The sequence below is a fragment of the Bactrocera neohumeralis genome, chromosome 5, assembly GCF_024586455.1.
Source record: "Bactrocera neohumeralis isolate Rockhampton chromosome 5, APGP_CSIRO_Bneo_wtdbg2-racon-allhic-juicebox.fasta_v2, whole genome shotgun sequence".
NCBI lineage: Eukaryota > Metazoa > Arthropoda > Insecta > Diptera > Tephritidae > Bactrocera > Bactrocera neohumeralis.
In genome coordinates this window covers 78,927,734-78,940,170 of record NC_065922.1, presented here as the reverse complement: position 1 = coordinate 78,940,170, position 12,437 = coordinate 78,927,734, and the positions used below count along the sequence as shown (strand labels likewise).

At 29.2% G+C, this 12,437-nt stretch overlaps 1 protein-coding gene across 50 annotated transcripts in view; it reads right to left on the bottom strand.

The window, feature by feature from the left end:
• Positions 1–6,756, bottom strand: part of LOC126759732 (sodium channel protein para) — a 50,394-nt gene extending 43,638 nt beyond the window's left edge. For 32 of the 50 annotated variants that reach the window (XM_050474770.1, XM_050474778.1, XM_050474785.1 and 29 more), the window contains exons 1-5: positions 6,643–6,756; positions 3,695–4,280; positions 2,869–2,956; positions 2,582–2,772; positions 574–606 (exon numbers count right to left, since the gene is read on the bottom strand). In XM_050474770.1, the coding sequence (XP_050330727.1) occupies positions 574–606; positions 2,582–2,731 (183 nt within the window). In that variant the 5' untranslated portion in view covers positions 2,732–2,772; positions 2,869–2,956; positions 3,695–4,280; positions 6,643–6,756. Of the gene's footprint in view, positions 1–573; positions 607–2,581; positions 2,773–2,868; positions 2,957–3,694; positions 4,281–5,626; positions 5,693–6,642 lie in introns of those variants that run through there. The other 18 variants (XM_050474787.1, XM_050474781.1, XM_050474786.1 and 15 more) reach the window with 6 other exon arrangements.
• Positions 6,757–12,437: the final 5,681 nt, after the last annotated feature.

Genomic DNA, 12,437 nt, shown 5'->3' with positions numbered 1-12,437 from the left:
ATAGGAAAAAAAACGTAATGATCATGACACATGCATTCGTTAGTATATATGTATGTATGTATGTAATTAATATATTAAATGTAGTAACAAATTGTTTAGACTCTCTAATACAGTTTCTTCAAATAAACTTAAGTTTTCAGTTCAAGAAAGTGTATTCCTGTAGAGGACTGAAGAGTTAACTACTTGATTCAATGAAACATTTAAAAAATTAGTATGTACATACATACATAGACCAAATAAGTAATTGTCCGTAGTTGTCGTAGGCACAATTGCATAGATTTATGGATTGAATACAAAATGGATTAAAGTGTGCATGGTTAGGACTTATTGGATCGAATTTATTAAAAAAAACTCTGACCTAAGAGTAAGGTTAAAATAACTATCAGATTAAAACCCTAACTGTATTGTTTGGACTTTTACATATATACAATTATACCTAAATCGGCAATAAAAAGTAAAATCTTGTTTGAGTAAGAATTAGAAGTGCATATAAGTATGTTTGTAGGAATAAAATAAAGTAGGCAAACAGCTGCTTGAATAAAACAATTGATTTACTATTTCTGAAAGTCTTACTTCTTTTTGTTTTTTCTTGCGACCATATTGCGGCTGAATGAAGATTTTATCGAATAATTTTAATAAAATTTGAAATGTAACGGTATGAATTTATTATTAAGATTTTGTTTAAAAGATAACCGATGAATGATAAGCGGTACGATGATGATTTATTCAGGAGTGATATTGTATTATTTGGTACAATATCACAAACATTAATTAGTATTTGATTATTTTCAATTAGAGGTAATATGAAACCACGAAAAAGAGAAAATAGAAAAAGGGAAAGTTGTTTTGTTTGGTTATAATATTAGGAAGAAAAAGATAGAGAAAAAGAGAAAAATAAGAAACAAAATTATGTGTATAACTTTCGCCAGCAACCTTTAAAATTAATGTTTTGTTAAACTTATTAAGAATTCTTAATATACATGTTACTTTGCTCGTAAATTAATAATTTCTGTCGTAGTGATTGACCATATTTCAAATATGGGTTATTATTTTATCGTCACAATTATTTTAACAGAAACAATATATAAATATATATAGAATTTAAAATTTTGTTTGTAGCCTAATTTGTTAAAATATATTCTTCACTGTAAAATATTTTTAAAATGTAACCCATTAACTTAAACAAAAAAGTATGTGAAACAAAATTATATTTAAAACCAATAACTGAAACATGTATGTATATATGTACATATATACATCGGCAAGTAGTTAAATTCATATTACATTATATAAAATAATACAATTTTATATACATATACCAAACAATGTCAAATATAAGCAAAAATAACGTTTACATTCGACTCTGACACAAATTATGAGTTTAAGTAAAATAAAATGTATAGCGAATATAATGTATAATCATATATTGTACATAGTTATGTTAGTAAAGAAATTTCCATCGAGTTTTGTAATTTTGAGGCATTAATAGATACTTGATATAAAAATATGATGGGGAATGTGGAGAGACTAAGATGCTTAATTTATTTGTAGAAGTATTAACACCCTAAATTATTAGGATATGACACAGAGGTTGGTGTTTTCAAAACAGTAAATGACGTTATCTACATATACGAGTATATTATTAGGATTATTACGTAGTTTCAAACAAAAATATTTTATATAACACGCAAATAACTATTTTATAATACAGTTACAAGTAGAAGCTCTTTCCATTAGTTCAAAACAGTTTTAAATTCAATGCAAGCATTTGAAATTTACGACAATTCAAAAAAGTGCGAGGTTTTTAAATAATAAAAGAGAAAATTAAGGACATTTAATAAACCAAATTTTAACCGCTGCCGTTCTATTAGGAGATACTGATATACAAGAGACTTCAAAATGTGATTTTCACATAATGGTATGCATATGTATATGTTTATATACATTTTTATTAATCAGAGTATCTCCTTAATTGCTATATGTATGCATGTATACAGTGAAATTCCCATAACGGACCGTCTTTATAACCGGACACCTGCGTTGTGTACAATTTCTTGTTCCCGTTTTTAACATCGAACAAAAATGCTGCGACGTTGTGTGTCCGGTTATGTGGAATTTAACTGTATATAATATTTTAATGAAATCCTTTATTTGAGGAATAGGTATAACAAATCAATTTGGAATATTTTAGTTACTTTAGACACATTGCGATTATTAAGAGAAAAATCGCATACACTATGCCAGTTTATGTTCTAGGTACAGTAACTGTACAGTACAATTGTAAAATGAAGTAATCCGTTAAACATTGTTATAATCGGTAATGAAGTACTAATGGTTACACATTATTATTTGGTGAAGTCTGATTATTACCAAAACCATTTTGAATAACAATGAATACTATGTATTACTCATTTGTAAAGAGTATATAAAGTTATTATAAAAATGTAAATAATACTTTGAGATAAAAGGTGTATGCACAAATATACGTAAGATGTTGATTTAATAATAAACAAAACATTAAGTTTAAACATATTGAGAAGTTAACTAATTTTACAACACAAAGTTGAATTAAAGTATTTACCACCTCGCCCTCGGCTCTTTTTCTTTCAAACTCCTTTTGTTTTTCATATTCAGCGGCTATGCGTTTTTCAATTTGAATCAACGATTCGCGGGTGAAGGGACGGAACAAGCTACGTTCTTCCTCAGATATCGAGTCGGAATCTTCTGTCATTGTCTATACGGCCAGCAGTGAGAGCCTCAGATTTCCAAGGCCTGTCAAAGTTATTTTTTCGAGTAATTACACAATAGCAGTAAATGTATGTATATATTAAAAAAAAATTAAATAACGGATGGATTAAAAATTCTTACATGAGGCACATGGATGTCGCGGGTTAGCTTTGGATTACAGCTATATCCGAGGCGCCATTTTCAATAAGCGCCCTCCGCTTTTATAAATCTGCAATAAAAAATTTTAAGTCCTTTGAGGAAATGCAAAATTTACAGTTAAGAAGTCAAATATGTTGACGAGAAAGAAATGCATAGGTATCAAAGAAGACACCGAACTATTTATTTGCATATGGGAAATATTATACAGTAAACTACTAAAGATATTAAATATTATATAGTAAACTACTAAAGATATTGAATATTCAGAATTATCGCCGTCAGAGAGCCTCTATAGGATTATATATTGTTACTAAATAAAAAAACAATAATACTTAAAATCAAAAGTGCACCGAGAGCATTGCGAACTTGCATAAATACTTGTTATCCTTTTTGTTTTTATCACATTTTCATATATTTATTTGTACGTAGTCAATGACATTTGGAAACTTAACGAAACTCGGAACCATTCTCTCTGAATTCTCATTTACAGATGTCTGTTATGCGAAGTAGAAGAGAGAGAGAGAGAGAGAATTGGATGTTATGTTCCAATTTACATTGACGCATATATGTTTTTACATATGTACATATATACTTAACAACAGCTTAAATTCCAGTGTATTTGTATGTATGTATGTATGTTTCAATAGCTGTAAACAAATTACTAGGATCTTATTCAACTGCTTTGCAATCAATGGTAAAAACCTTGAAAATGAGCTCGACCTCTTAAAAACTACGGCGTTTTACAAATACATACTTTTATTTGAAAATTAATTAATGAAATATTGTTAATATGATAAGTCACACATACCTTTGATCCCAGCAAAATTAATTGCTTTTGATTACAATGATCCTTGCTGTGGTTATATGTTTCTAATAACCTATTTAAGGTTGACCTGAGATTGTTCAGGTGAGCGGGAGAGCGTATTAAGTCCTTTTGTGTAAATGTTGTGAACTATTTTAGAACTAAATGGCTCCGTATTTTCTACAGCAGCTCACACTTGGCATCACTCATAAATCAATTGTTGAAATAAATTATTGGTTTCATTTTTATTTATTTTCTACTGGTTTTTAAGTGCGTTGATTTATAGACATAAATTATAACAACGTAAGTATGGTAGAAATAATATTATGATTAAATTATGAGGAATGGTACCAAGAAGCAACTGCCCAAGCCTCTGTTAATTTTTATAATTTGATATATTATAATTTTTGCTGCTGTTGCTACTGTTGTTACGAACGTTAACTCTTTTTGATATGAAATATGTATGTATATCTCTTTAGATCACTTTCAACAACATCACTTATTACTTTTCGCCAAATATATGTTTTTTTATAGCTTCACATTATTTTCAAATATATGTATATTTACATATGTGTCAACATATGTACATTCACTTTTATTAGAACATTTAATTTTTATTCTTGTTATTTCACTTATGAATATATATACACATACATAGGATATGTATGTATGTATATACAACATTTTTAGCACTTTCACATTATAAATATTGAGAATTATATTCCTTATAAAGAGAGATATGCGCTTTTTACGGAATTTTTTAAATTTCTTACTTTGACTTTGTTTGAATATATGTAAGCTGATATTAATGCATATATAACACAGGTATATAGCAAAAATAAATATCGTAATCACTTTTATCATCTACGGAAGCAGGATCTACTACTCATACCAAAGTAGTAGTGTATAGTATTATATATATTTTATTAGTATGCAAATATGGACATATGTATGTATGTATGTACGTACATACATACATGTATGTGTATTAATTTCGTTTATATACACTGTGTCACTTAAAATCTTAGTATCACACTAACCAAATTGAGAAAAATATTCAACGGCAATTCTGTTTTCGATTTTTTTTATCTTTACAATATACAAAAAATACCAAATTAAACCATTCTAAAAAACGTTAAAAAATTTTAATAAATTTTAAAACACAATTTTCACTTTAATATCTTTTTCATATTTAGAGGGGCTAAGAAACTGTTACTTAAACATATCATTCTCGTTATATACTTAAAGAAATCAACAAAAAAATATAACCGTTGTTTTGGGATACGTCGAACTTTTACTCCATTTGATTTTATAAAGCACTTTTATTACATAATCTGAAATATCTATATGTAGGTTAATTGTATGAGTGTGAACACGTACATAAAATACCGCAGTAAGTATACAATATGTACGTACATAAACATACATATGTACATATGTATGTGAATTAAGACTACAAGGACATTAAAAAGACGAAATTCTGAGTAAACTCAAAAAAAAGTGCTAATAAAGTACGATATTTAATATTTATGTATATATGTTTGTATCCATATATATTTGTATATATGTACATATGCATACATTGCTTCGTCATCTAGTGCCGAAGGGTTTACATTGATAATCACGAAAATAGAATTATTCAATGAAAATCCCTAATATCGATTTTTATGCATAAGTCATGCATACGCCCAATAATAGAGGCAATGTGTTGTAGAACGAAATAATCTGGAAAATATTAGAAGAAAATATTGATTTCGGTTCAAGCTAGAAATTTATATTTTTTTATAGTATTACTGTTTAAACTTATATTTCTGGAAATTAGAATTTTCGTCACTAATAATTATATCATTTTATATGTTTTATTAGCCATTCGTTTTTGCTCAATATAAAACAAGTAAATATTATTTTACGCGAATTTTTAGTAACAACTAAATTTACCACTTTATTTATTATTGCAAAGATCACGTTAACTGGGGATTGCGGCAACTTCGAAACAACCATCCGCCTCAGCGGTAGCAACAGCAGTGCCATCGGCAACAGAAACGACAGAAAGACAACAGATATGACACCATTTGTAGGACGAGAAAAAACAGAACAGCATGGTATGACGAAGTAATGAATCAGCAAAGGCCTGAACACTATTCTTATTGCTATGAAAGAAAAAAAAATAGTAGCACTTTTTTCTAATTTCTTGCACTTGTTTTATTAACTCTACCTGGTTCCACTTTAGCAAAAAAAAGTATTTAAGTTATAAATGTCGTGAAACGCAATATTTTTCAACTTGTACGAAAGTAACCCACAATTAAATTTGATTTTCGTTCTACACTCAAAGAACTTCGTCGTACAGGCTAATAAAAATAAAATTTGAATAAACGTTTCACTCTTGGCAATGTATTCGGTCTTCTGACATAGGTGCTTCGTGAAAACACATACTTATATTTACTCATATATGTAGATTACATATGTATATAGATATTTTTTCTATACGTATTCAATAAGGGGCATGGACATATGTATATACATATATTGTACATCTATAGTATTGCTACTCTGGGTGGCGTATAATGACATATCCTTGTGCTTGGCTCGCCTTTTACTCGTGCGAGTATGGAACTGGTATTGCTTTTTCTTCGTTTAAGCTTGTGCCTTCCTTTTCACACTCCACCTATACTCATACCATTTTACCAGATACACAACCCCGGATAGAAAAATCGAAAGTCAATTTTTTTATATCATTTCTTTAAATTGTATAATTTTATACTATTTTCAAGTTATCTTTGATATCAAGAAAAACTTTCTGTGAACATACTATACACTATATTATTTAACAATTTTCTTTTTTATATTCACAATGTTAAACACTAAAAAAACTGATTCTTAGTGTTAACATATTGCGCTTTCATAAAAACGAACCGATTTTCAAGAAAATTTTATAAATAAACCGTTTAAATTACATTTTAGACAGCTTGAAAAAATCCTTATAGTATATTTTCTATGTATTGACTTAGGGAAGTGAACAGTTAGTAAGTGTTGCAAGCGTTGCCTTTTACCCGAAAATCCGTTCGCCTCTGTGGTTCGTTTAAACTGTCGTCTTGTGCTTGAAATGAATACCTTGGAAGTCTATGCTTCGTTAAGTTTGTTGCAATAACAATAAATTTGTTTGTAAGTTCGTGTGATTATTTAACGAAAAGATATATTGGCGCCTGGGATATATACACATATGTACATAAGTTGCATGTCGCACGCAATACCTCACAGACCATGTGCCACGGTCTTTTCTTTACAACAAACGACAAACACATCATAAAGTCAGCCTTTGGCGGCCACTCAATGACCCCACCCGTTTGCCAGCACCAACCCGTTTACGCTCACAATACTCGGTCATTAGGACACCCGAGCGGATACGAAATGCTTCGTTTTATGCTCCTCCAACATTTATCGAACTATCGGTAAATTTTCGTCAAATTTTGACAGATAATTGTAGAAACGTCAAGCAACGAAGTCGACACATATAACTGACTCACTTTTGAAAGAAAAAGAAAAATCAGAGGATATTAAAAACAACACAGAATGGGTAATAATAGAATAGATGGCAGAGAAGTAGAGTACAGTTGAAAATGAATCCTGTTCAAATTCCCATTCATAAACGGTATAAGAGTCCTTAATACGATGCGAAAGAAAAGAAAATACTACATATGTACATACATATGTAAATAGTATTAAAATTGGAACTTTTCAATATAGTAGAACAAGTAAGACTAATTATGCACATATGTTTTCCTATTGTACACACTTAACTTACTCAAATTGACGTTTCCGCAAAAATGTTATTTCCATTTAAAAGTTACAACGTATACGTTAAAATGACGTTTATATACATACATATGTACGAAATCTTTGCACAAATCCTGCAGGCCACGATAAATGGATTTTATATTGGTGTTATAGAAATTAATATACTCGTAGACAAAAAAGAATAGGAGAATATTTACATTTGGAAAATAAAGCAATTGTTCAACTTTGGATCACTCATTTGTTCTATAGTACACCATACACCAATTTAGTGGACGTCATTATCTCGTCGCTCCAATACTGCCTTCTCCTTACGCGACTTCAATCCATCAATATTATTTTATTCCTTTGACATTCTATTTCTTGTTATATATGTTTAAGGTTGCGATGGTAACTATTTGTGCGCACACAAAATAAGCTCCCCAGCAACTGCTACTAGAGCAAAGGAATGCACCAACCACTAATATACATTACAAATTGCGCCAGCGATTGAAATGAAATATGGATAGTTTGAGTGCATTCGTCCTCGATATGATAAGTTGAATATACATATATACATATGTACATACACATGTTTAAACTTGTAGAAATTAAAAAAAAAAAATATGCTAGTGCCTACGGTAAGGTAAGTGACTTCAGTGCGTTAAATATTATGACGAGTTAATAGTGACGAATTTACATGTACATATGTACATATGTATGTGTAGGTGTACCAAAGCTTGACTACATTTCTACGCTTTTGTAATATTTTATGTCTGAGGATTTTATGCCGAATATGGTTATTTGCATACAAATACACGTGCTTTTAAATATTTAAGTTTTATTTACATATGTACATACATATGTACATATGTATGTTTCCAGTCTGTTTTGATGACATCATACAATGGGCACAGTACCGTAAATTCTTCCTTACTATTATTTCATTTAGAGTTATGATACATATGTAAATGTATGTAAATGACAGAAGATAAATTGTAAATGCGCATGTGCATTCCTTCAATACAAATTTTGGTAACATTGCTAGAGAAAAATTTACATAGCTTTTAAAATTAGCTCTTAATGTACTGAATCATGGTCATGGGATGCAGTCAGCTGTTATTTTCACGATTCACTGTTTAGTGAGAATTGTTTTCAACTTTCTATTTCAACAACCGCTGCGCTCATTGACATAGACATTATAATACACTGAATTTTCCTTTGTGGAGGAATTTTGGAGAAATAAAATCGGACTTTTAAATACATACCTGTTTGTAATAGTTATACTGCACACGAAAAATTCTGAAACTTGTAATATATACATACATATATTAGCTTGTTTTGTTGAATAAATTTGTGTTTCAGAAACTTATTTTTGTTAATATAAATTATATACATATATGTGTTTGATGTTATTATGGATATTCAATATATCACTGCAAACGCAATAAAACTGACTGTATCTGAAAATTAATTCGAAGTTATTTCATTTCCTGCCGTTTTCAGAATAAACTTCTTAAATGGTTGAAGTAACCAAATTTATTTACGTTAAAACCGTCGATGGTGTGTTATTAGTAGGTGGGTGAGTAGTCACAGAGGCAAGTTTGTTTAACTGTAATTTTACTTTAGAATTGCTCCGAATGGAATATAATAAATTTTATGATTTTTGCTATTTAAAAGTTCCACCAATATAACCTCCTTATATAAAATAACAAAATTTAATATGTTAGGTTCTAATCTGAACTAAGTACAATCAGGGAATGTTAACAAATTGAGAAGGCGCAAATGCTGTACCAGAAATGTTTTAGAAATTGTTTTATTTCAAAAAAATCAATTCAAGGGTTCGAGTTATAGTAAACTTCGAGTTATGGAAGTTCAACCGTATTTAGAAGATATGGCAAACGCTTTCTGCAATGTTATTGATTGATGATGGGGCGTCTGCGTTTGTTTTATCGATTGCACGAATGTTTAATTTTTTACAATTGCATATTGTATGTACTTATCTATATGAAAAATATGCATGCGTATGAAAGGAAGAGAATATTCGAAAATATTTTCATTCAAATTTGTCATTTGAAACATATAAACAAAGATAGCTGTTTGACTTCACACAAAAGACACTATATTCAGATGTTATTTGTGGTGCTGTTTGTATAGCATATTTTCTTATTGTAACATCAAATATTTTGCCCATTGATGTCTATTTTTAGCCCCTTTCCCCGTTTACCTCTTGGCATGGTGTTTGTTTTTTCGAAATTGTATTTGAAAATTAGAACTTTTTAACATTTGCGCCTTCCTATTCAGTAGTGAATATTCTGTTAACATTTTATGTTATTTATGCTTTTAGTTATTTTAAAGTTTCACCAATAGATGTCGCTTCATATTAATAACGAAATAGCAAAATTTAAAATAATAGGTACTGATAACAACTGAGTAAAATTTATTTTCTAAAGCTTTTATCAATAAATAAATTCTCTTATTTTAGCATACGCGACTGTATCCAATTTTTGTATGTAAATGATAACATAATTACAAGTATCGTAAATCTTAAATATTCACTATATTTTGTGTTTTTTGTTTGCATGTTTAATAAATTTTGGAGGTTATCCTTTCTGTGTACTTTTGCACCACTCTTTTACATGGACGGCATAGATCATTGTCTATATGTCTGGTATGTCAACCCCACAAAATTACCGGAGTCAAATGACATAACGTAATCGCCAATTAATAACCATGCATACATACGTAAAAATGTTCGATGAGTACGAATTACGTATACGCCATGGTCTCAACCATTCATGAACTGACAATAAATACCAAAGTAAATAAGTTCGAATCACTAACATAACAGAGTCGGCGCGCAATGATATTTAGTATTGCACTATGCCCCAATTTAAAAACTTAATAAATAGGGAAACGGCGATATATGTATTATCTATTGTGAAACTTTTTTACAACAGTAGTGTGTATATACATACATACATATGTGAATAAAAATAAGTAAAACATATATGTATATTATATAATTTACGTTTTTGATGTGTAAATATTTGTACATATTTGTATGTATAAAATAAGTAATTAGTAAGCTTTTGGCCATAGATACATCTATATATACCTATACGTATGTATATATGCGTAAAAACATATGTACAAATGCTTGTTTAAAAATGTGAACAAAAAATATATAGCAAAATCAATATTAATCATCGGCGATTATTAAACGGCGCTTGCGCATCGCCAATAATTTAAATGCTGAATCTCCACACATTAGTAATTTATAGAAGCTTATTGTGGTACCAATTTTGTTATTGCTATTTATATAACTATGTGCTTAGTTACATTGCTAATGATGCTAAAACTAACTACGATTTCTAAGTAAGAGAAAAGCTGTAAGCCGTGAATAGCACTGGGTGAGCCACAATGTGCTCACAGCTAGCAGCCCGTATAGTGTGGGCGTTGAAAATAATTGAAATATTAATTATAATTTTTTTATTCTTTCTATATGCGAACAATTTTTCACGACTGCGCTGCAACAAACACAGCAAGTAGCAGCTTAAGAGTGACTCTGGGCACCAAATGCTTAATCATCGGCTATTTTTGAGTATTTGCTTAGCTCCCATTACTTTGCTTCTCTTTATGAAAATGGAACGTTTATGCCTTGATGGAATGGAACGCATTTTTTTATTTTTAAAGTTGTGAAGTAGATTAAGGTGCGTGCGCCCAAACATTTTATACTCTTGCAGTTGGTATCTCTAAAAGTCATAAAAATTAATATTGGTCAGAAAACTAAAAAGTGAATAATGAGAATTCCACTTTCGTTATTATACAATATGTGCATTAAAATTGTATTTGGTATCTTATTAACTGATACTAATATTATCCCATTTAGCAGATACCAATATGTGTATCATATTATTGATTTGAGAAGTTAAATAACAAAATCACTAATTTTTACTACAGAATCACATAATACTAATTGAAATAATAGCTATGTATACGGTATAAACTCAAACACAAAGACAATATTTAGAGTATTGTGTATAATTTCTTTAGACATTAAATCAAAGTATTCTTGAAAAAAACTACAAGTAGAAGCCCACAAAACTAGCAGCAAAAGATACCCATTACTCAAGTTTCTTACCGATTCACAAGTAAACCTACTGTATTGGTTAAACTTAGCGTTTGTGGGGAGAGAGTTAATCTTTAATAATATATATACATTTTGCACAAGTACATAATATACATTTTACATAACAACTGAATAATATATTGTATTGTATGAACAACAGAACAGAAGTTCAACCTGGGTTTTCATGTGTAGAATATATTTTTAATATATCAATTTAAATGCATTAGTAATTCATTATATGATCTTCTGTTATTGAACATATACTCATGCATATAACACAGAAGAAAGGAATATGTAAGTATGAGTTCAACTTGTCTTGTATTCTTAGTCCTTTAAGACTTTTGCAGAGTTTTTTCATCAATATAAGTAAAAGTTAGGTTAGTTGATATGAATGCACATAAATGGAAATTGAGTAAATTGTATGTCAATAGAAACTACTTGATTTATTACGAACGGTTGAAATACTATACAAATTACCTACTTGAGTAATAAATAACTTAAGAACTTTATTATTTATACTAAGCGGTGCGAACTTTTTCCATTATTTTTTGGAAATTCAAATAAATTATAGTATATAAATGGGATCTTAGCGATAAGGATAAATATCAATCGCAATAATTGCAGCCGCTTATAAGTACATACAGGTAAATAGTTAAAATATTATGATATTTATTTTTAAACATTTGCTAAACCAAAAAATTTTTATTTTGTGTAGATAAATTCTATCATATATTACGATTTATTGACATTTCTTAAAGGCTTATGTGGTATCACATAAAGAGCGATGCTATCGATAACAATATCAGTAATATACGCAATGTGTAATTGGTCAGCCATTTTAATAAA